At 36.9% G+C, this 24,750-nt stretch overlaps 1 protein-coding gene across 1 annotated transcript; it reads right to left on the bottom strand.

Annotated features, from left to right (window-relative positions):
* Positions 1 to 5,182: 5,182 nt before the first annotated feature.
* CMAS (cytidine monophosphate N-acetylneuraminic acid synthetase) lies at positions 5,183 to 21,235 on the bottom strand. Its single transcript, XM_060112596.1, has 8 exons — positions 20,887 to 21,235; positions 14,361 to 14,503; positions 14,046 to 14,201; positions 12,167 to 12,300; positions 10,334 to 10,428; positions 9,781 to 9,952; positions 8,860 to 9,013; positions 5,183 to 5,770 (listed from the first exon to the last, which is right to left on the bottom strand). The coding sequence occupies exons 1-8, from the start codon at positions 21,144 to 21,146 to the stop codon at positions 5,580 to 5,582; spliced, it is 1,305 nt and encodes a 434-aa protein (XP_059968579.1). The 5' UTR covers positions 21,147 to 21,235; the 3' UTR covers positions 5,183 to 5,579.
* Positions 21,236 to 24,750: the final 3,515 nt, after the last annotated feature.

The raw sequence follows: 24,750 nt of genomic DNA, 5'->3' as shown, positions 1-24,750 counted from the left end.
CAGCATAAAGTTGGGTCTAGTTTTTTAATCTGATCTGAAGATCTCTGTCTTTTAACTAGTGTGTTTAGACCATTCACATTTAAAGTGATTATTGATATAGTTGGATTAAAATTTACCATCTTTGTAACTGTTTTCTATTCTATCTTCTATTACATTTGTTCATTTTTCTCCCACCCCTCTTTTTCTGACTTCCATGTGTTTGAGAATTTTGTATTTTTCCATTTTACTTCCTCTTGACATTAAAAAAAAACATTTTCAGTTGTTGCCCTAGGCTTTACAATACACATTTTAAAATATTCTAAGTCCACCTTCAGATAACACTATACTGCTCCACTTTATGAGTGTATTCCCAAGTCATCCTTCCCATCCCTTGAGACACTGCTGTCAAATCATTTCATTTATCCATATGCTATGATCACCCTGGATAGATCAACCAGACAGAAAATCAATAAGAAAACAGCAGACCTGAATAACACTGTAAACCAAATACACCTAATAAAATATTTGGAATATTCCACCCAATACCACCAAAATAAACATTCTTCTCAAGCACACATGGAACATTCTCCAGGAGAGATCATATATTGGGTCATAAAGTGAGCCTTAACAAATTTAAGAATACTGAAATTATGTCAAGCATTTGTTCTGTCCACAATGGTATAAAACTAGAAATCAATAACAGGAGGAAAGTTGGAAAACTCACAAATATGTGGAAATTGACACACTCCTCATCAACCAGTGGGTCAAAAAAGAAGTCAAAAGGGAAATAAAAGAATATGTCAAGACAAATGAAAATGGAAATACAAGATATCAAAACTTATGGAATGCAGCAAAAACAGTTCTGAGAGGGAAGTTTATAATGTTAAACACATACATTAAGAGAAAGATCTCAAATAAACCACCTAATTTCAAGGAATTAGAAAAAGAACAAACTAAGCCTTAAGTTAACAAAAAGAAGGAAATAATAAAGATTAGAAATAAATGAAATAGAAACTAGAAAGACAATAGAAAAAAATCAATGAAGCTTTAAGAGTTTTTTTTAAAACATAAACAAAACTGACAAACTTATAGCTAACCAAAAAAAAAAGAGGACTCAAAATTATAAATGGAAGAGGAGACATTACAACTGACACTACAAAAATACAAAGGATTATAAGGTTACTATGAAAAATTATATTCCAACAAATTGGATAACCTAGAAAAAGTGGATAAATTCCTAGAAACATATATCTTACCAAGACTGGACTCTCAGGCAGCAGCTGGTAAAGAATGTAGTTAAGGTGCTTCCAGGGAAAAAGTGTGAGGTGGATGTTTTTGCCTGCTTCCTCTGCACTGAGCCCTGGTGGGATAGCTTTGTCAAGTGCTCATATGCCCATTAACTATTGCTTCTTCTTTTGTGATAGTCTTTTGGGTCTCATGTATACAAGCCTCACTGGCTCTCAGAGTTAGGTGTTTTGGGGTCCCATCTATTGTGTGGGGGTCTTAAAAGTTAGGGTGCTAAGTGAAATGTCCAAACTGTTCACTCTTCGGGAGAAGCTGGTAGTTGGAGTTCCCTCCTGATTGTCCCCTACTGTGCTGGGAGTAGGGTTTATAGCAAGAGTGTGTCTCAGCCTTTTTTACCAGTTTCAATGTGTGTATTTTCTCATTTGTCTGATGTTTAGGGATCACTCAGCTAATTTCTGGATTTCTTTGAAAGGAAGTTGCTCTATATGTAGCTGTACATTTGTTGTGTTGGTGTGAGTTCAGGAGTCTCCTGTGTCAACACCTTGGCTGACCACATATCTATGTGATCCACTTATTAAGTGTTAACTTGACAAGTTCATAACACATGGAAACAACCTAAGTGTCCGTCAATGGTGAATGAAGAAAATGTGGTATATAGATATATACAGTGGAATATTATTTAGCCATAAAAAGGAGGAAATTCTGCTATTTGCCCAACACTAATGAAACTTAAGGGCACTTATGCTAGGTGAAATAAGCCAGACAGAGAAAGACAAATGCCATGTGATTTCACTTAGATGTGGAATCTAAAAAAAAGCAACCAAAAAACCAAACGAATTAATAGAGAGTGTACTGGTGGTTGCCAGGGGCTGGGGAATAGGGGAAACAGATGATGTTGGTCAGAGTCCAAAGTTCCAGTTATAAGATATGTAAGTTTCTGGGAATTAATGTCCAGCATGGTGACTGTAGTTAACAATACTGTGTTGTACACTTGAAAGCTGCTAAGAGAGTAGATCTTAAATGTTCTCACCACACACACACACACACACACACACACACACACACACACACTCACACACACGGAATGGTAGCTGTGCGAGGTAATGGATGTGCTAACATCGTGATAATCATTTGCAATGTATAAATATTTCAAATCATCACGTTGTACACCTTAAACTTACAAAATGTTATATGTCAAGTATAGCTCAATAAAGCTGGAAAAAACCAAAATGTAATAAAATAAACATGTAATTCAGATGTATAGAGAAAAACAAAATAAAATCAGCTAATATTTAAGTTCGCCCATTCTTTCCTCAGCTGTTTCAAGTCTACTCACCCACTCTCAAAGGTATTCTTCATTTCTGTTCCTGCGTCTGATTTCTAGCATTTACTTCTGATTCTTTCTTATAGTGTCCATCTCTCTACTGACATTATCTATCTGGTCTTTCATGTTGGGTACTTTTCTCATTACATCCTTTTAGATATTAATCATAGCTATTTAAATTGCCTATTTGATAATACTAACAAGTGTGTCATATCTGAGTCTGGATCTGATGATTGCTTTTTCTCTTCAGACTCTGCTTTTCCTTGCCTTTTGTATGCTTTATAATTTTGCTGTTGAAAGCCATGTATGTTATTGGGTAATGGGTACCAAGACACAAAGTCTCTAGTATGAAGATTTATGTTAATCTTTCTAGGAGTTGGACTGTATTTACTCTTTCCTGTAGCTATAGGGACCAGAGACTTCAAATTCCTCCAATGTCCTTGGTTTTGATTTTGGGACTTCCTTTTTTATTTCTCCTCAGAGAAAGTCTGTGTCTTGTAGTCTTTTAAGCTGTAATCCACTGTTATACTAGCAACATATTGGTGTAGCATAGGGTGTAGAAGACGGGGAGCATTCTAAAATCTTCTAAGACTTGGTCTCTTAGTGGGCTTGTCTTGGGAATATGCCTTCACAGGTGTTTCTGTCTCTCCTACAACGTATAGCTTTCTTCCTCCTGCTGCTGTTTTTCCTGCCTGCAGCATTCTCTATTTCCTTGATGTCATCTCCCCTGTTGAATAAGGGGAATTTCCCCACCTTAGGTGAGACAGAGAGGTTGGAGTGGAGTGGAGTTCCCTTCTCCCTGTTGGGGTAAGTCTTCTGTATTGCCCTCTGGGGGGATGTCTTTTCTACTGGAGTAGTCCTTTCTTAGGGAGATAGGGTTTCTCCTATCAGGACTATAAGGGGATTTTTCTTGAATCCTCAGACCCGTTCTGTGATAACCTGCTGGCATTTCTGGAGGGAAAATGTGTCCCACTCCCACCTCCCATGACTGCAGTTTCTAGGAGTTTCTCACTCTCACATTAGTTCCACACAACTTCTGGCAATTTGCAAAATTACTAAATGTTCCCGTCAGTTTATGGCATCCAGCAGGTTTTGCTCTAGTCAAACCAATATCAGGTGCTGTATCTCTGGATGTGATCGTCATTGATTTTGGCCAGTTTGTCTTGTTGAACAAACTGGAAGGGGAAGGGGTTGGCAACTCCGAAGTTCTTTACATGTCAGAGCTGAACATGTATTTTCTTGGCTAAGTTTCCCTACTATTGGGCACACAGGAACTAGGGATCACCATGCGGTCTGAACCGTCTCTTTGTATTTGGCTTTGGGTGAGAGGAATGAAACAAGGACTCCAGTATAATCTATACATATGCATGGTATTTACAGGAGGTATTTTGTCAGGACGTTTTTCTTTAGGAATGAGTGACTCATGTGGTGATTAGATATAAGACTTGAGAACAGGCTAATAGAGGCATGGATGGAGAATTACACAGAATAGCTTGATTGGGGTGGAGAACCGCACAAGAATCAGTAGGAACCAAAGCTGGAAATATTGTGTCCAGAGTACATTCAGACTGGAAAATGTTTGATTACATTCTGCGGTCAGCATGGAGTCACTACAGATTTTGTAAATGATAACAGCAAATACATAATTAATCTAGCAATAGTATTAGATAAACTGAAGGGACACTGGGCTAGTAGTATCAAGCTCAAGATTTAGTGTCTGACTAGAAATGAAAAGGAGAAACTGAGGAAGGCTGTGATGTCCCAATGATAAAATCAGACATTTGAGAGATGAGGTACAGGGGTCTGGCCTGTAATACAAAGAACTTGAAATGCAACCAGATCTCACAACAGAGATTAGATTTTGGAGTCATTAGATTTCGGAGTCATCTGCATGGAGGTTATAGCTGAAATGCTGAATAGAGATGTGGTCTTCGGGAAGACCAAGAGCTGTGTTTAGAACCTTGGGGAATGTGTAAATTTAAGGGGATGGGAGAACATAGAGTTAGCAGTGGAAAAGCAAGAAAGATGGGAGTAAAACCAGGACAAGATGTAAAGGAAATTAAGGTAGAAGATGATCCTTTTTTTTTCCAACTTATGTCTGGCCTATAGGGGCAGATCCACCCAGTCTTGACTGGAAAACAGCTTCCTATATAGCATGGCGTGAATGGCTTGCTTCTTGCTAGAGTTTTACATGAACTCTTTTTACAGTGGAAACAGATGAAAATGTTCCACAGGAAATGGTTAGTGTTTTTATTAGGTAAGCATCCACATTTATGAGCTAATGTCCCATTCTTGGAATCTAACCAGGTAGGAGAGAGATTTGTGCTGGCTGTAAAATTGTGATAATAGCCAAATTTGGTACACAAAATTACCATGATCTCTGAGGTAACTGCAAACGATTTACTACAAACCAATATACAACCTTCACAATACATTAATTTCTTCAGACATCTGTATTTGTATCTATGTGCTGTATGTATCCATATATGAAGTACAATCAGATGCTCTACAGATGGTGTTTAGTGGCTTGTTTCTCACACTGACTGCATGGTCAGTGTTTAAAGGAAATAAGGCAATGTTTGGTAAATCTCTTCTATAGCAACAAGACAGTTTTCATCAAGTTTGTGAAATGTAATTTTATTAATTAATAGAAGGGCATGTCTTACCAGACAAACTGTCCCAAAATAAATAAAGTTTCAGCATTATTAAAAGCACACAAACACACAATTTTACAAGATACAATACAAAATCAATTTTGATGATGTTCTTACTTGATTTACTAAAAATCTGAGAGAGACTGTAATCAATCTCTTAATAATGATCCTGCATAAAGAGAAAAGTACAGCACAGTTATTTCATAGGTTTTGGAGTAACAGTTTGAGAAGACTCTGCTTTAAAAGATATTAAGATATATCACAAATCAAATCACACTCTCTGTTAACATTACAGCATGGAATTGTACTTAATCAAAAATAAAAGAAAAGTGGCTGAAGAAGGCTGTATACTTTCTTTTCCAACATAACACTAACTTCTATTTTTGGCATGAATTAATAACCTTTTCCATTAGTAGGAAAACGTGCTCTGCAAACTCTCGGAGGGCACCACGGCCACCACTGCTTTTGCAAATATATCCAACAGCCTTCTGGGCAGCGGCACAGGCATCAGCAGGAACGCCACTGAGGCCCACTTTCTTCAAGCACTCCTCATCAGACACTTCATTTCCTATCAAGTTAAAGAAACACTGGTTGAATATTTAAAGAGAGAAGAAATTTTCTTCCTAAATAATGCAAACAGCAATCAGTAAGTAATTCTGGCAACTTCAGACACTGTATATTAGAATACTACAGATTAGATGGAACAAAAATAAAAGCATTTCCAAGTATAATAAATACTTAAGGTCTAGGGTTTTTCCTAAGTAATTCATACTAAACGCTTATCAATTAGAGGAAAATGGAGTATACTTTCTGCTTGCCATGCATATTACAATTACTAGAAATCTAATATAAACTATAATTATTTAAACTTTTTATTAAGGAAAATTTCAAACATGCAAGAATCCCAAATTTATGTAATTATTATTTTGCATTATTTATCAATATTTTTGTCCATTCCCTGCCCCCCCAAGTTTTTTGGAGGAAAGGGAGAAGAAGGAATTCCCAGACAACATACTTTACCCATAAGCTCTTTGCCATCTGTCTATAATACATACATTTTTAAGAAACTGACACAATATCACCCAACCAACAAAATCAACACTAATTCCTTAATATCATCTAATAACCTAGTACATGCTCAAATATCCTCAGCTGTCTCAAAATTGTCTTTTTATAGTTGATTTATTTGAATCAGAACCCAAAAAAGGTCCACATACTGCATTTTGTTGCTATACCTCTTAAGTCTCTAACAGTTCTCTCTGATTTGTATGCTGCTTGTTGAAAAATTACCATCACGTTGACATAACTACATCCTTTCTCTCCCTGCCTTGCTTATTAGTTTCTCCACCTCCCCCTCTTATTTTATTTTTTTGGTAGGATGAATTTCAGAAGCTCCCAGGATCTAACATTCACCATTCTGCATATAACTATTACTATAATATAGACCAAATACTACTAATAAATGTTGGTTAAGAGCGTTTGTTTTAAATCTGTTCTACATTTATCTACTGAAATTTTTTCTTGTATTATTAAATGTATTGAAATTTGAATTGTTTTCAATGAAAGATGATAAAAATTAAAGTATTTCTTTGCATAACCCACCCCTAAAACTAAACTTTATTAAATTTTATTTATAAAAGTGTTTATTAGAATAAATGAATTCAGTAAAGTTGCAGGATACAAAATTAATACATAGAAGTCTATTGCATTTCTATATATACTAATAATGAACTCTCAGAATGAGAAATTGAGAAAAAAATCCCATTTAGTATTTCATCAAAAAGAATAAAATACCGAGGAATAAATCTAAGGAGGTGGGCCTCCCTGGTGGCGCAGTGGTTGAGAGTCCGCCTGCCGATGCAGGGGATACGGGTTCGTGCCCCGGTCTGGGAGGATCCCATATGCCGCGGAGCGGCTGGGCCTGTGAGCCATGGCCGCTGGGCCTGCGCATCCGGAGCCTGTGCTCCGCAACGGGAGAGGCCACAACAGTGAGAGGCCCACATAACGCAAAAAGGAAAAAAAAAAAAAAAAAAAAAAAAAAATCTAAGGAGGTAAAAGACCTGCACTCAGAAAACTCTTTAAGACACTGACAAAACAAACTGAAGATGACACAAACAGATGGAAAGATATACTGTGCTCATGGACTAGAAGAATTAATGTTGTTAAAATGATCATAACTACACCAAAGGCAATCTACAGATTCAATGTAATCCCTCTACCAAAATACCAAAGGCATTTTTTACAGAACTAGAATAAAACTAAAATTTGTATGGAAACAAAAGACCCCAAATAGCCAAAACAATCTTGAGAAAGAACAGAGCTGAAGGAATCATGTTCCCCTGTTTTCAAAAGCTATACTCATTAAAGCAATATGTTAAGAGATTAATCCTAAGAGTCCTCATTGCAGGGAAAACATATTTTTATTATCTCATATGTATCTATATGAGATGATGGATATTCACTAAATTTACTGTGATAATCACTGCATGACATATGTAAGTTAAATCACTGTGCTGTAGACCTTAAACTTATACAGTGCTGTATGTCAGTTATATCTCAATAAAATTGGAAGAAAAAAAAAGTGTCAACATTTTAAAGGAATACACTTTTATACATTTATGTGGCTGACACAAAATACTGCTCTGATTTTTAAAATAAAAATTTGGAGTTTATTCTCTATTTTCTTGATTTTCTAACCTCTACTTTTTATAGTTTTTTCCTTATGTGATATAAGTAATGCATATTCTTGGTAGAAACTTTTTAAAAAAATAAAGGCAAAAAAAATCAAAATTAGGCTAATTATTATTATTTATGGATAATCACTACACTCTGGCATATATATTTTAGTTTTACTTATATAAATGATATACACTTATTACTAAATGCATACACTATTTTAAGGATTTTATATTCAATTTCTTTCCCAATAGCCTTATGAAGTTTGATTTGTGTTTATACTATAAATAGGAAAACTAAGGCTTAGAGAAGCTGCTTAAGGTTGCACAGGTAATAATAAGTACAGCTGGGATTTGTTATATGTTCCATTAAAATTGTTTTCTTCTTACAAAAATTGGATCATTTTCTATCAAAGGTTCTACAGTATTTTTCTCCACTGAATCTTCACATGTGATTCAAAGGCTATTCCTGAAGTCCCCAGATCACGTGCTCCCAAAGCATCCCTGTGCTTCTTCTGAGGCCCATATTGTCCTTGTAAATATTTACCTCATACATGGTTTATAGTTATTATGTATTTTAATAAGTTTTCATTACTGATATTCAAAAATGTTGACATCATTAGACTGTAAACCCTGTAAGCAATAAGTCCCAGCAACCAGTTTCAAGTATGCATAGAGGAGACACCTGATAAATATACTTGCTTAATGCTAAAGTGAAAAACTTGTGACATGTGACCATGTCAAGGAATACATATTACAGCATTGTTTTTAATGGTTGCATAAATCTATTTTTGCAGGATATTTAGGCGGGTTCTTTTTTTCCCTCCATTATTGGCATATTTGTTCAATTTCTTTCCTGGAAATGGAATCTGGGGAGTCAAATCTATGTACATTTTAATAATAGCAAAAAATATTCAGAATGTACTTCCTATATATCAGAAATCTTCAATCCATTATTATGGCTGAATAGAAAGATACCAACCAAGATATGCCACTTCTTTCCAGCACAGGCCCATTTCTTTTCTCCATTCATCTACAACTGCAAGCTTGTCTGGTACACTGACTTCCATTTTGCAATCCAGTTTTAAGGAAGAGAGAGTCTGCTTTGAACAGGCCCTTTCTGAGATTAACCTCACCTTAAGAAAAAAAAAAAAAAAAAAAGGGCAAAATGAGAAAACAGAAATCTCTCATAATAAAATAACACCTTTTAAATAATACAAATCACAAGTGAGTAGTCTGAAGGATAATTAAGTAAAATCAACTAATTTATTTTAAAATGATGAAGCTTTAACACATTTGATTGCTAGTAGTCCAATAAAGGCGAAAGACTGTTTTCTACAGTGGGAAGGATTCTATTTACAGGTAAAAAATAAAATATACATTGTCTGATAACAATCTAAGATTCTCCAATAATTCAATTTATTCAGAGGAAAGTCTAACTTGTCTCTCATGCTGCTCAGAAACACGTATTTAAGATTTCTAGTGAATTCTAAGAAATCATCTTAAACTTCATTTTTGAAAATACACATAAGTATTGTTATTTTGAATTAAAATTTTCAATCATAAGAATAAGCTACATTTAAAAAATCCACCTGAGATTTGCTCTTTTCCAAATGCTGACACCTATTTTCTGTGAAATCTTTCTGGTTGCAAGATCCTATCGGAAATACTAGATAGCACCTACTATCATACTCATTAAATAAATAAGAAAATTATTTGATAGACAAATTACTAATTCTACTCATCTAAAAGTAAACAGCACAATTTTCTAGGCATGTGAAAGCTAAATTTCAGATATTTTAATTGATAATACTAAAAACGTAAATCTCTTTATTTCCCTCACATGTTCCTTGACCTTAAATCACAATCTTAAAAAGCATTGCTATGTTCAGGGGGCACATACCTCAATACCACTTTTCTTTAATAAACTTATCCCAATAGCATCTTTTATATCATAAGATATTATTTCTTTTTGATCTCCTGATACATAAATGTGGCCATTGGTTAGACATCCATCAATATTGCAAACGAAAAGTTTTATCTCCTTCAGCTTCTCTTTGCCAAAATAGCCAAATCTAAAAGAAACCAAAATAGACTTTTGAACTTTAGTGTGATACTAATCACTCCCTCTCATCTGGCTAACACCAGTAAACTTGATAACCCATTTCCATTTAATTACTCAAACATTACCTTTCCAAGTAACCTCACATATACACTTCAACTTACAGTGCAAGGATTTTAAGTGTGGTCTAACCAGATTATGTGCTTCTCAAGTTACTGAATAAGCCATCTATAGGCATATTTTATGTATATGTCTTCCTCACATAAGCAAAATAATTACAAAAGATCCTAAGATTGGAGGATCAAAAATCAGTTGTCCACAAGTGAATTTAAATGTATCTACTAAAAATCATTCATTGTGGTCTAGTGCAAAGGCTATACAATCTTGTTTTTACCTTAAAACTCTTTGTTCTGCAATAGGCCAGTCAATGTCCACATCTATGTCCACACTGTGCTCGGCTCGCATCTCGTAGTATGCCATTTTCCCACCCTAAAGATAGCACAGGTGCCACGAGGACTGTTGTTAACATGCATTCACACATATCAAAAAGTTTATTACAATACAGTACAATGAATCCACTTCTACAGTACTAAGAAAAATGAATAAGCCAGTAATACCAGACATACAACAAATAATTTTTTTTGGAGGGGAGAGCTTATTGTTTTCCATATATTCAAACCACATAAAACAAAGAACCTTGACATTTTTCAAATTCTATTTACACAGTACAAGTTCCCATTTTTCTTTAAATAGATTTTAAAGATTGAAACAGAGTAGAAATAATATGCATCCTCCAGTATTCTGACCACAGGGAATTTTCTGGGAATCCCTAATTGTATCCCCTTTGTTCTGGTAGTCTCTCCCATCATCATCCAAAAGCAGTAGTATAAATGTTTTTGGAACTTCTGTTCCTATTTGCAATAGGGGTAAGATTGGGGAGGAAAAGGAACTGTAGTGTCTACTGTACAGAATTGTCTTAGATCCCTGAGCTACAGATGGGAGTGGACAATAACTGTCTGGGTCACATGTGGGCAAAGGTAGGAACAGTGTCATGATCCTGGGGTATGGGGCAAGAGGAGTGAGGCCTTTCTTGATTGTAATCATTTGAAGCTTAATATCAATCACTAGAAATTTTAATTTTTCAGAATTGTCAGTCTCTTTACAAATCTTGTTACAATGAGAAACCTATTTTTCTCCACACTTTAGGAAAGGGTCAAATCACAGTCCCCTTAGCAAAGAGCTTACGGAGGGTGGTATCTATAGATGTCAAATCTAATTTTCCTGAATACTCAAACTTAACTGAATAGCCAGCCTACAGTTTGCCTACTGACCAGAAGATTGGAAAAATTCCTTCCCCTTAGAGAATGAGTCACATTAGAATTTTTACTATAAAGACTGGAGTTCAGGGGTTCTTAAATGCTATTTTTTGAGTAACATAAGAACCTGAATCCAAATCCTAACGGTGTCATTCACAACTTGTTTTTGCTTTGAGCCAATTGCTTCATTTTTCAGAGCTGCCGTTTCCTCCTCTGAAACAGAACTAGGAACATTCATTTTATTCCGTTATATAAGATAACCTATGTAGTATTTCACATAGTCCTGGGTCCATAGTAAGTGCTGAATAAAGAATAGCTATAACCAAAATGAACAAATTGTATATGATGTAACCACACAGGCTCTAAAGATGAGAGAGACATCCAACTCCCTTATTGTAAAATGAAAGCATTAAGACTCAGAACAGATAAAATGATATATTCGAGGTTAAATAGTTACAGAGATTTTACTACAATATATTCCAGTTTTCCTGATGCCCAGGTTGGTGCTCTTTCACCTCTACTATACTGTTGTGTTTTTTGTCTCTTTTCAAAGTAATAAAGGTTATTCAACTGTACAACCACAACTTGACAGTAATACAACTATGGATTCAAAACAGAGTTTTGAATGAAATAATATGAATACCAGGACACATATAGAACATTCAATACTTGTTTCATTTCTTATCTTAATGTTACAATTGTAGCAGAATCCTTCCCATATTCACTGAATGAACCCCAAAGATAATTTTGGGGTAAGTGTGCAGGATAAATGCCTCAGATGATAAATCTTGTCAGTTATTGCTTTTCCCCTAGGGGTTAATACTTTCCTTTATGTGTCATACTTCTTTCTTAGAACTCAAAGTATATAGATAAAAGGGTTTGAAAGGTTTTTGCAAAATGAGGGCACAAACCTGTAAGTAACCCATCTCTATCAAATGTCTTTTAGCAAAATAAAACGAGCCGTTTTCATATAATTCTCCATCCCAGTCTTGTCGACGAGGTCGTTTAGCTGGATTCAAATTCAGAGGCTCAGTCATTTCACGAACTAAAAGCAAAAAGCTGCAGTAAGTCCCAGGTGCTTTGAACACTGAAAATGTTCATTCAGTAATTTTTTTAAAAAGCAAATAAAAATGAACTCAGAAGGTAGAATATTTCTGTATCTAAATAAACAATTTAAAAGATTTTTAAAAGAAACAAAACCTCTAATAATTCTGATGATTTATGTTTGCTTTTCAATAACAATAATAAGAGAAAAATAAAGTATAGAGAAATTCTGAGTAATTAAAGTTTTAAGCTATTTATACAAATATAATGCTTTGGGAGGACAACCTTAAAGGCAACCTTAAAATAGTTTCAAAAGAACTGAATTTGTTATAAAGTACCCATAATTCAATATTTGAGCCCTTTAAATCTACTGCTCACTATGTGCTTGTACAGAAATATAATGTATGTGTTATTTATCTAATGTCGTTGAGAAATTACTTGCATGGAATTATTACAGAAAAATGAATACTTCCCCATTAAATTATTGAAGCTTTCATATTGATAGAACTGCTTATATAATGTATGATACATTCTTACCAGTAGTTTAAAAAATACTAATATAAAATATACGTAACAATAAATTATGTTTACTTATTATTATTGTTGGTAATAATGAAGGCTGAGCAATACCAACATTAATGATTATAACATGATATAATAAATGAAGCCTTCAGTATTGGTATATAGGAATTCCCTTGGCTTTCCACTAAATTTTTGCCAAATTTGTGTTTGTGGATGGATACTTTCTGAACGTTTTTAACTTTAATCATATATCCTATAAAGCTCAATATTCAGTTTAACACTGGGCTTCCTTGATTTGTTCAAAAATGTGTTTTTCAAGCTTTAATCCTTCCTATATCTTATTTCTGATATTTAGTGAATAAGTTCAAAATATTATATATATAAAACTTAACACAGAACTTGCTACAGAGAAGACACTCAATAAATGCTTACTGAATGAAATCAATAAATGTAGTCATTGATATACTGCATTGATTTTGATAGCATTCATATTTAGAGGCTGAAAAATCATCATTTTCTGTCTACAACTTTATCTTCTTCTCTTAATTGCTCTTTTGTGGACCTTCTCCATTTTCACTGCATCTTCCCCTCTCCTTTAAGTCAAACATAGTTTACAGACAAATGGGCCAGCTTTCCTACATTCAACAAATGTCAGGGCACTGAAGAGTAATCATACTGCCTTTCTTCAAGTATGTTACATTTACCTATTTGTTGGTGATTCTATTCTTTATTACAGATTTTGCTACTTTATCTGGCTAGAAATCAGGCTCTAGTTAAACGTTATGGAACTCTTTTTGCACAAGAAGTTACAAATTTGGGGAAGCAATTCCACAAATTCATTCTTGAGGTTCTCCAAAATCTTTTGGTGGAAGATTTCTATTCCCACAATTCTATGATTTATAGGGAGTTCATCAAACAAGTCTAGAACAACATAAAAGTATCTGCTCTAGAAAAATGACATGTCTTCCTCAAAATACAAATAGAGGGTTAGAATAATCCTTTGTAAAAAGTAATTTGGTAGAGAATTAATTTGGTCTCATTGTTTTGCCTCAATAATCACAAGATTTAGAACACATTATAAATGTTATTACCTACTAGAGTTAAGAATCCCATGTTCAATTTTACTGCTCCCTTTTTACTCTCCCCACTCCTAAAGAATATTTACATATGAAAAATTAATTCTCCATAAAATTAGCTAAAATAAAGATTGATACAACAGATTACCTCCTTTCTGAATTTCACCCCATCGAAACTGATGGCGTCTCACAACAGAGAAAACAGAATCATATCCTTCTTCTCGAATCATTTCTACAACTTTTTGAAGATCAGTAGGATGTAAACACGGAGAAGTAGCTTGAATATTTCCTACAATGTCAACCTCTTAAAAAGAAAAAACAAATGAAAAGAACATCAAAATAAAGTTCTTTGCAAGCAAGTAATACTAAGATCTAAATTCAAATGTTAAAACAAGTCTTGTGAAATGATAGGCAAGTTGGAAATTATGTAAAATTTTGAATAAACTATTAGTCAAACTCATACCATTGTGATAATTAAGAAATTCTATGATGGCATCTAGTGAGGTAGAACTGTCTTTTGAAGCTTCAGAACTTCTTCGATGAACTTGTGCACCAAATTGTTTGGCCACATTCTCAATTTCATCATGGTCTGTTGAAACCCAAACACTGTACAGATATTAAAAAATAAAAAAATAAAAAGCCAAATCACTAAAAAAAAAATCATTAAAGATAAAAAGGAGCTCTGCAACCCCAAAAATACAGCTTACATAATGTTAGAATAGTTTTTGTACCAGCAAGTAATGTTACAGATCGGAAGTAATATAAAATTTAAAGAAAATAAAGTATTTTTCTATGTAAACCACATTTTAAAATGTCTGAATCAAAACTGTGGTCCTAGATGTAATATTTATATTTACATATATAAATATTTATATTATACATAACATATTATTTATATATATATTATTTACATAGCCCTAGATATAGTTTTATAAAATTAGAAAAAAATGATAATTGGTATTTTTGAAGCTACTGGTATATTAAAGACACTAGTAACACTAGAAGTTCAAATCTAAAGAAAATAAAGAAGATACTGCTTCTCATTCCCCATCAAAATCCAAAATATTGTGTATTTAATATACTTGCTAAGAAAAAAATGGATTTGGCTTAGCCAAACCACAACACTGAAAGAGTTTCAAGCTTAGTAGAGACTAAATGCCCAAAACAATCAGACAAGCCAACTCTTTTTTTTTTTTTTCGCCAACTAACAATGGGTACATAAATATCTGAACATATAATCAAGTGGGTAAAGCCACCGATAACAATTAAAGATGTGGAGAACATGACTTGATTGGCTCAGGAGAGCTTAGTTGAACAGCTCTATTAACCACAGCTTACAGAGTTGACCATTTGGACTTTATAAGACGACGACTAAGAGTAAAATATAAAACATTATTTTGGGGGCGTGTACTAGTCTGTACTGAATTGTTTCCTTGACCTTTACAAATCCCCACTGCTAGAAACAGAAGATGTGAGTATTACTCTAGTTTTTATAGTGACATTACACAAAGAAATCTGAATGACTTCTTTGGTATATGCATATACAGTTGACCCGTGAACAGCACTGGTTTGAACTGTGTGAATGTTTTACAATAAATGTACTGGAAAAATTTTAGAAGGTCTGCTACAATTTGAAAAAAAACTGCAAACTGTGTAGCCTAGTAATATTGGAAAAAATAAGAAAAAGTTAGGTGGGACTTCCCTGGCAGTCCAGGGGTTATGACTCCGTGCTTCCAATGCAGGGGGTGTGGGTTCGATCCCTGGTTGGGGAACTAAGATCGCACATGCTGCGAGGCATGGCCAAAAAATAAACAACAACGATGTGATTAAACCAGCCAAGATGACTAAGTATAATACCACAAAAACGCAAAAAAAAAAAAAAGGTATGCCATGAACGCATAAAACATATGTAGATAATAATCTATCCTTACATAGACATGAGTGATATTTAATATAAAGTTAATAATGTTTTACTTTTCTGTTTTTTAACTCTGCCCATCATCACAGGTGTTTTTTTAAAAAAATGGAACAATGTTTCTGACACTGTATTATGAATATGACTGTAATACTGTATGCCATAAAAATTTTATAATGATTCATTCATTAGTGTATAGGCTAGGCTACCGTGAAGCAATCATACTGATTACAATAGGCTACCATAAAGCAATCATACTGTTGCTTCTTTGTTATCAATGCCCGAATCATTATACCTGTAAATAAATATGAATTTCTTTTTCACATTATCTTTTCATTTTTGATGTTCAGTGTTAGTAATATGTGTAGTATCTACAGTGTTTTGTAACATATGACAATATTGATACTGATAGGTGATTCCTCTTGTAAACAAAGTAAACTTATGATATTGATACAGTGCAGTAATGTAAATGTATTTTGTCTTCCTTATGATTTTCTTTTCTCTAACTTACTTTATTGTAATATACTATACAATACATATATTATAAAATGTGTTAATCAATAATAAAAAATAAATAAAACATAAACAAAATAAAACATAAAACTAAATAAAACATAATGTGTTTCAGATCTAGAAAACTCATGGTTACCCGTGGGGAGAGGGAAAGGGGGATGGCCAATATAGGGGTAGGGGAAAAAAAAGGGTTATTATGGGATTACATAAAATCATGTGTGAAACTTTTGAAAATTGTAAAGCACTACAGAATTTAAAGAATCTTTCCTTCAATTAAAAAAAATCAATTAAATTTTAAAAACATAATGTGTTTATGTTACTGGTAAGGCTTTAGTGAACAGTAGGCTATTAGTAGTTAAGCTTTGGTGGATCAAAAGCTAATCTGGGATTTTTGACTGCCCGGGGTGGGGAGGGGAGTCGACACCCCTGACCCCACATTGTTCAAGGGTCAACTCTATTCCTTTTACCCCTTTCATTCAGTATCTACTGAACGAATGAGAACCTGCATGTTTCAGACGTCTATGCTCAACTGTCAAGAGTGAAAAGAAACTAAAGAAAAATTTCTAACATCTCTGGCTTTCATTTATAAATTTAATTTCATTTATCGCCTTTACTATTGGCAGATGATTTAATTTAGAGATAAAGTCAATAAACCCCCACAGTGCCCCCAATTTTTTTTTCAGAGGAAACCTAGTAAACAAGATGAGCCACTGGCTAGGAGTCAAGTGTGTCATATCTACTCATGTCATTCTGTGCAAGGCAGAACATAGGAGCCCTCATTTTCCTCCATCTCAAAATCTGAAATAATTTTGGGATAAGTTTTTCACTGGAAAGTGTCACAAAGTTATATAACAAAGTGAAGTACCAACAAAAATGTAGTGAATTTTTTAAAGAGAGGATAAAAGGAGGGTGGTGAGGGTAACAGAGTAAAAAAGTGAACAGTAAAAGAAAGAGATGAGTCTTTTGACATCTGGTTTCCATCACTAAGTGAAATAAATTACTGAAGCCATTTACTTTATTATCCTGATCTTTACTGTAATAAACATTCAACACCTCAGGATTCAGTGATCTTTTGGAAATGCTAATCAGTAAATATGAAATAACAGAGGTTGGGAAGAGGTTTGCCTGTGTTTCTTCTTTCCTCCCTTTTATTATTCATTCATTCCTTCATTCATGAAATGATTCCTGACTGCCTATTCTGTTTCAGGCCCTACTCTGGACACCGGGATATATAATCCATTTTCTTGAGAAACTCTCAGCGGATTGGTAGAGACAGCGAGAGATCAGGAAGTAATAACTAACCTTTCCACAATGCTTTACTTTTTACAAGGTATTTTTATACTGCCTGCTACATAACAGGTGCTCAATTTGTTGAATGAATGAAACAGTAGATGGTTAAGAGCATGGACTCTGAACAAAGGGCTTCAAATCCCGGCTCTACCACAAGCTAGCTATATGACTCTAGGTCAAATCTCCCTAAGCCTCAATTTTCAGTAAAACGGAGGTAATAATAGTAGTAATTACCTAATATGATTGTTATGAGAATTCAACATAAATCACAATACAGAACAAACATTTAATAAGTGTTAGCTATTGAAAATAATAAAATAGGAATGGTAATAAAGGAACAGCTACACAGTCTCACTTAATCCTCACACTGACTCTGTTGGAAGGAAAACTGAAGTTTTGCTTTCAGACCTTCAAAGGTCCAAATGTCTAATTTGTATGTATTATGTAAGGCAATGGCATTATGAATGTGAAAACAGCATCTTATAGGTACACTTAAAATACAATGATCATCATTTATTAGAAGGACTAAGTCAGTCAATCATTCTCCCTTGGTTTAGGGGCATCAGATGAGGGAGGGCAAAAGAGAAAGAATGAGCAAACGAACAAACAGGGCTAATAAAATTTAAAATCAAGTATAAAGTAAATGTCAAAGTTCAACGCCAATGGCTTTAGCCTCAGATGAAGTCATACTACATCTAACAGGATGAACAGGAGTATCAACCATGATCCCTACGACAGCAACTTCAAATCATAAACTGCCATTTCAAGGACAACAGAGCATGGCCTTTCATTAATCATAAATCCACACCCTAGAAATGAAACCAAAACTTATGTTTATTTTTCACGTTAGGCAACATTTTAAAAAATCAATTAACTCTGAGATTCACTTACACAGCACTCAACCACTGTTGAAACGAAGCTCTTAAAAACTCAGCTCAAACAATAGCTTTTTACTAAATGAAAATATTATCTCAGCATTTTTCTTGACTGTTAACTCTCCAAGTTAGTGTGCAAAGTTAGCAACCTTGAAAGTATCATTAGCTTTGATTCTAAGCAGGCCAGAAACTCAATTAAGTCAAAATGATTTTGAACAAAATAATCTCCAGGCCTGAAAAACGCAAATCAGGCAAGCTACAGTTTTCCCCAATTCCTTCATAGGGTACATATTTGTTGAAGGAGGCAGAAGGGGAGAAGCAGGAAGACTGCTCCAAACTGACAGCTTCAGAATAAGTCAATTAAATTCAAATCTAGCCCTTCTGGGTGGTAGATTAGAACTCAAAGGGCAGAGAGGCATGTATAATTGCAAGCCTTCTAAATTAACTGTTTTAAGAGGGCATCCAGGGGCTATCTGCCAGAACATAGGTAAATTCTCCCGGCAGCACTGAGCACGCATTTTCGGGGGCTGGGATCATCCTAAGAACAAGGCCTTAAGCTGCTAGAAACCATGACGGAGTTTGGTTGAACACAGAAGTTTGGATGGAGTTGTTTGTTATGTATGGAAAGTTTTGCAGTTCTCAGCAAAACTACCCCCATACCATAAGGGGAGAGACTATCTAGAGGAATCAAGAAATAGAGGATTATGGTGACCAAGTGCACTATCCCCTTACTTTCTTTTTCTTAAAACTATGTATTATCACCTGACACAGTGTACACTGTTTATATATTAACTGTCTTCTCCCTATTATAATGCAAGCTCCACCAGCCTAGGGATGGACCCTACTGCTATAACCCTTGGTTAAGGACACATAACAATGCCTGTCACATAGTAGGTAGTCAATAAATGTTTGCTGAATGAATGAATCATTTTTGCCCTTGAATCTGTATCTCAAACAAGCCCTACCTTTTCTTGTTTAGCCAGTTTGAAAGGGGTTTCTTGACATTTGCAACTGGAATTGTAAATGCGTTCTGTTCTCCATCTATTATGAATGTGATTTTCCTCTCTAGTTTATGTCACAAAAATAGGATTTTACTACATCACCACTAACTGGATGCACCTTCTCTAGGTCCTTCTTTTTCCCCAGTGTGTACCCTTTGTAACGCGGTAGAAATGTCCAAAAGTCTGTGAACTTAATACGGAAAGAACCATGTCATACACATCTTGCTGTTCCCTTGGATGTGTATGGCAGAAATTAGGGTTCAGTGTTTACTGAACTGAACCAAATCCCCCAGTCTTTCTTTATCACTCCTTTGCACACTTCCTGTTACATTACTGTTATATCCTGTGTGCCAGCTCTTATTTACCTTGCACCACCCAGGACTTCCTTTGGATAAAAACATTAAGAAAATTAGTAAATTTATACTTTTTTGGTACCTCCTTTGTAAACAAGAACAGTTAAATGAAAATCATTTATCCATATATTAACGTAGGTAATTAATATGCTCCAAAAACAGCCATCTCTTTAAAAACCAAAACCCAAACATCAAAAGGTGAAAATAATTTACTTTCCACGGTAACAAATTCAAGCATGATTAGGTTGAAATTACCATGTGTAAATTCATTCTTGGCACAGAATTCTATCTCCCTTCTTTTATGAATGACATAAGCTTGTAACTCCTGACCAATACGGCATATGGCCATGTCTCTAAATGATGCACAATCAAAACTGTCCCTAGGACAAACGAGGTTCCAAAGGTATGATCAAACCATTTATAAGCATTTCATCAAACAGTCCAGTGGTGCGGTTTTCCACTCTCTCGCACCTACACACAAATGTGGGGAGCTGTCTAGATTGTGCTGACTCACAGGCAGATAGCTTAGAGTATTTTCCAAAGGTCAGAAAAGGATCTCCAAGCTGAGCTTGAAATGAGAAAAGCCTTGACAGCCCATTCCATTCATGAACCCGATGCCTCCTTAATCGATCAGCACCAGGTGGGTATCAGGCGCCGGGCAACAGGGGAAAGCCAACGGCCACTGCCTAAAGGAGTTCACAGATTATCGCAGACGTTTCACAAGGGTGGGCTCCTTTCCTTTTACCCTGCGAGGTCAACCCGGGCAGCGCAGACGGTAGAGAAGAGGAAATCTCCCCCTTTACGGATGTTATTCTCAAGGGCGGAGACGGGAACGGTCCCAAGTTCACGGCTATTAGCAGCTACGGACAAGGAAGAAGCTGGAGCCCCTCCTCCCCCGGCTGCCAGCCAGGGCCCAGACACCCCGGATCTTGCGCACCCCTTCCGGGGGCGATTGCCCCCCGGAGCCCCTGCCCCTCCGGCAGCCCGGCTCCCCATCACGACCCCCGCCCAGGCCGCACCGCCCACTCTCGCACATGCGCACCTCTGGAAGACCCCCGAGTCCAGGGCCGCACGCAGGACCCAGCCAATGAGCGGGACCCCCGCCAGGTGCTTAATGTTCTTCAGGGGGATGCCCTTGCTGCCGCCGCGGGCCAGGATTAGGGCCGCCAGGTGCGGGGGCTTCTCCACACCTCGGCCCTGGCCGCCGCGGGAGTTGCGCTGCAGCTTTGGCGGCCGACCCCGGGAGGGCCGCCCCCGCGGGTTGGAGACGGAGGTGGCGGCCCCCTTCTCCACCGAGTCCATCTTCCTCCCACGCCTTCTCCCCAGCTTCTCCACATCCGGGAGCTCTTGTCTCGCCACCTCAGCTCGGCGCCGCCCGACCTCCCCGCCCGACCGCTCGCGGGGGTGGCTGTTCCCGGCCCCGCCCACCGCCACGTCCCCGCGCCCTCGCGGGGCACGCCGGGAATTGTAGTCCGCGGGTCGCTCGCAGGGTCCCGGAGGCCCAGTAGGCTCTGCCCGGGCGACCCCCAAGTCCAAGCCCGGCACGGAAAGGCCAGAAATTCCTGGAAGGAAGTGTAGCTTCTGGGGGGGCTTGATATTGTATGGAGATTAATAAAATAGGCAACATAGGTTACCGATCTTTTGCTGAAGAACTTCCCCATTTAGGAATTGTGGTGGGTTTTCCACGGCACACCCTGGTGCACCCGAACACTAATCAATTTTATATTTTAAAATTTATATTTTAAACGTCCGTCTTTCTGCTATGCTTCTGACTCATTGTTTCCAAGAGATGACCTCATTCGAATGTCCTCCAAGCACCTTAAATTCAACATTTTAAAAACAATTCTCCCAGAGCAGCCCTGTATTTTTGGTAACCATGTGGGGAGAAGCTCAAACTGCTTCTACCTCTGCATTTTCTTTTTCTTTCTTTCTTTTTTTTTTAATTGAGGTGTAACTGACATATAACATGTTAGTTTCAGGTGTACAATGTAATGATTCAATATATGTATGTATTGGGAAATGATCACCACAATAGGTTTAGTTAACCTTTCAACATATCTGTCTGCATTTTCTATCAAATGTCACCATCCGTCTGGTGGAAAAACTTAGAAGTCAACCTTGTCTATTCCCTTCTAAGTGTAGTAGACACCTGTTAGTTTTCTTGTTTTTGGACTACTGAAAACCTTTTCCTTTCAGCAATTGTCACCTCTCTTACCTGGTGGGCGTTTCGCACAAATCCTCAGCAGTGTAGCAGTTGGGTGTGTGACCCAAGCTGATCAATCTAAGTACCTCAGCTTCCTGAACACAGTTGTGGTCTAGGGACAGGCATATGACCAAGCAGAGCCTCTTGGCATCCTTTCCAGAGACTCTGGGAAAGAAAGGATCTTTTTTTGCTGAATATTTGGGTGCTAAGGACCCTGTAAACCTGAATCCTGAGGGCAGGATGAGGGAAGGGGGGTGGTGGGAGTTTCTGTTCTGAAATTGGCTGGGAGGCTGATGTTCACACAGAAGAAAACAGGGCCAAGACATGCAGGGAGAAGAGAGAAAGAGCCCCGATGGCATCATTTAAACCTCTCAATCCAGCCAAGAGGTTCAAAGGTGCGCTCGTGCGCACACACACACACACACACACACACACACACACATGCATACATATATCTCTGTTTTGGGGTGGTTTTTTAGGAAGGAATCTCCTACGTAGCATGCATTTTGTTTTTTACCACTTTTGCAATCCTGTATCTGGCAGTAGAGAGTCTCCTTGTCTGTCCTGGGTAAAGGCTAGTACATCCAGAACGAATGAAAGATAGTAGTACTGACTTCTTCTCAAGAAGTGACAGAAAGCCTTTGTGCTTCTCAGGTCTTGGCTCTTTCTGAAGGAGACTGAGTAAGCCTTTAGTGTTTTGGGTCCTGGACAGGCACTGGAAACTTCACGTCTCATCTGTTTGCCTGTGAAGTAGCTCAGCCCTTACTGGCACTGGTTCTGGGAGAAGGTGCTGGATGTGGGGTAGTGTGGCTGTAAACAGACAGCAGTGCAGTGCCTGAGGAAGGGGGGCAGACCCCAAGAACCATCCCAGCACTCCAGGCCAAGTGACCACTTCGCCCCCAACGTACTGGCTCATTGACTGGGACCTTCACAGTTATTTTGCTTGAGAGAGAGCAACACTGATTTTTTGGTAACCATGTGAGGAGGACATCTACTGCTTCTTACACACCAAAGCCTCTTTTCTCTTTTCCACACCAATAACAATCTTAGTTCCCAGTACTAAGATAGTTACCATTCTCCACAGTAATTCCCTAGGGGCCCACAAACCCTAGTGGGCCACTGACATCTGAATAGTTTAACTTCTCTGGCATTGGTGTCCTCCAAGCTGGGGACACAGCAAGTGGCACCACTGTTGCTTATCAAAGGAGATTATAGCCATTTGCGTAAAAGCTGTGAGACTATGGACTCCTCCAGGAGAGGGACTGTTCCTTCTTTGTAATCACATCCAGAATAATATGTGGGTCACAGTATCTGCTTAGTAAACAGCAGTGAACTACGTCTGATGTTACTTTTCCAGTCTCTGCCCACACATACTTTTTTCTTTTTTTTTTCACTCTCCAACATTACCATAAACTCATTTATTTAAAAGAAACTGTAAGTCCATATCCTAGCTGAATTGGGCATTCATATTACGTGTTAAATGCCCAGGAATAGCAAAAAATTAAACCAACTCCATACAAAGCAACTATAAGAACACAAAAACAAAACAAACAAACCAAGAATCATACTTTTAGCTGATGAAAACTCTCTCCCCCAAACGAACCACAAAGTGGTATACTGCCACACATACTTTTTTATATGGTTGCAGTCTTGCAATAATAAAGCATCTTGTATTCTTTGTATTTTTACAGTACAGTTTTGGTTAGACTTGACAACTGGCTGATCCCAGGCCTGAGAAAGAAAGAGAGAGAGGCAGGGGAAAGGTTAGAAAAAGTGGAAGGTGATTCATCTAGTTCAATATATGACACATGGCAGTTTGATAATTTTTTTTCAATGAAATTAGAATATACTCATTTAGTATATTTTTCTTCTGTGTGGTCAATGGGCATAAAGTTTCTGGTAAACAAGATGGATAAACTTAGAGATTTGTTGTACAGCATTGTACCTATTGTCAACAATAATGTATTGCACACTTAAATTTTTTTTTTTTTTTTTTTGCAGTACATGGGCCTCTCACTGTTGTGGCCTCTCCCGTTGTGGAACACAGGCTCCAGACACGCAGGTTCAGTGGCCATGGCTCACGGGCCCAGCCACTCCGCGGCATGTGGGATCTTCCCGGACCAGGGCACGAACCCACGTCCCCTGCATCGGCTGGCGGACTCTCAACCACTGCGCCACCAGGGAAGCCCCTGCACACTTAAAATTTAAGATGGCAGATCTCATGTTACATGTTCATATCACAGTAAATAAAATTTTGAAAAAAAGAGACAATAACTGTGCCAGGAAGAGGAAACGTTAGCTTGTCTTTGGGTTACTCTGAAGGAGTTAAAAATAAACTGCTCTCAAAACAAATTTTCGGACTCATCCTTTCTTTAAAGATGCATGTGAAGTATTGCTGCCAAAGAATAATTCATTTGTATTCATAGTGAGAGAATATATCTTTGTATGACAACTTATTTTATGATTCTGTATATGAACACACTCAATACACAGAGGAGTCCTTTCATTCATTGATTTGCTCACATTTATTGCATTCCACAAGCCAGGCCTTGTGTGACACTTCAGGAATGCCAAAGCAAGATGGTCTAGACCCAGAGCTTAGTGTTCTGATGGGGAGACAGGCAAACCTCAGTAGAGTGTCGTTTGTGCTTTGATAGAAATGTGTGTTCTGGGGTGGGCAAGAATGGGGGAGAAGTATTTAGG

Source organism: Mesoplodon densirostris, chromosome 11, assembly GCF_025265405.1.
Source record: "Mesoplodon densirostris isolate mMesDen1 chromosome 11, mMesDen1 primary haplotype, whole genome shotgun sequence".
Taxonomy (NCBI): Eukaryota; Metazoa; Chordata; class Mammalia; order Artiodactyla; family Ziphiidae; genus Mesoplodon; species Mesoplodon densirostris.
This window is presented reverse-complemented; position numbering and strand designations above follow the sequence as displayed.

Bases quoted from the DNA above. Each gene is read 5' to 3' on its own strand.
- CMAS (XM_060112596.1), bottom strand. From the start codon at position 21,146: ATGGACTCGGTGGAGAAGGGGGCCGCCACCTCCGTCTCCAACCCGCGG. The intron at 14,504-20,886 runs GTGCGCATGTGC...ATATCTGTACAG, and splicing joins GACTCGGGGGTCTTCCAGAG to TGTTTGGGTTTCAACAGACC. The intron at 9,014-9,780 runs GTATGTGCCCCC...TTTTTTCTTAAG, and splicing joins TAAAGAAAAGTGGTATTGAG to GTGAGGTTAATCTCAGAAAG.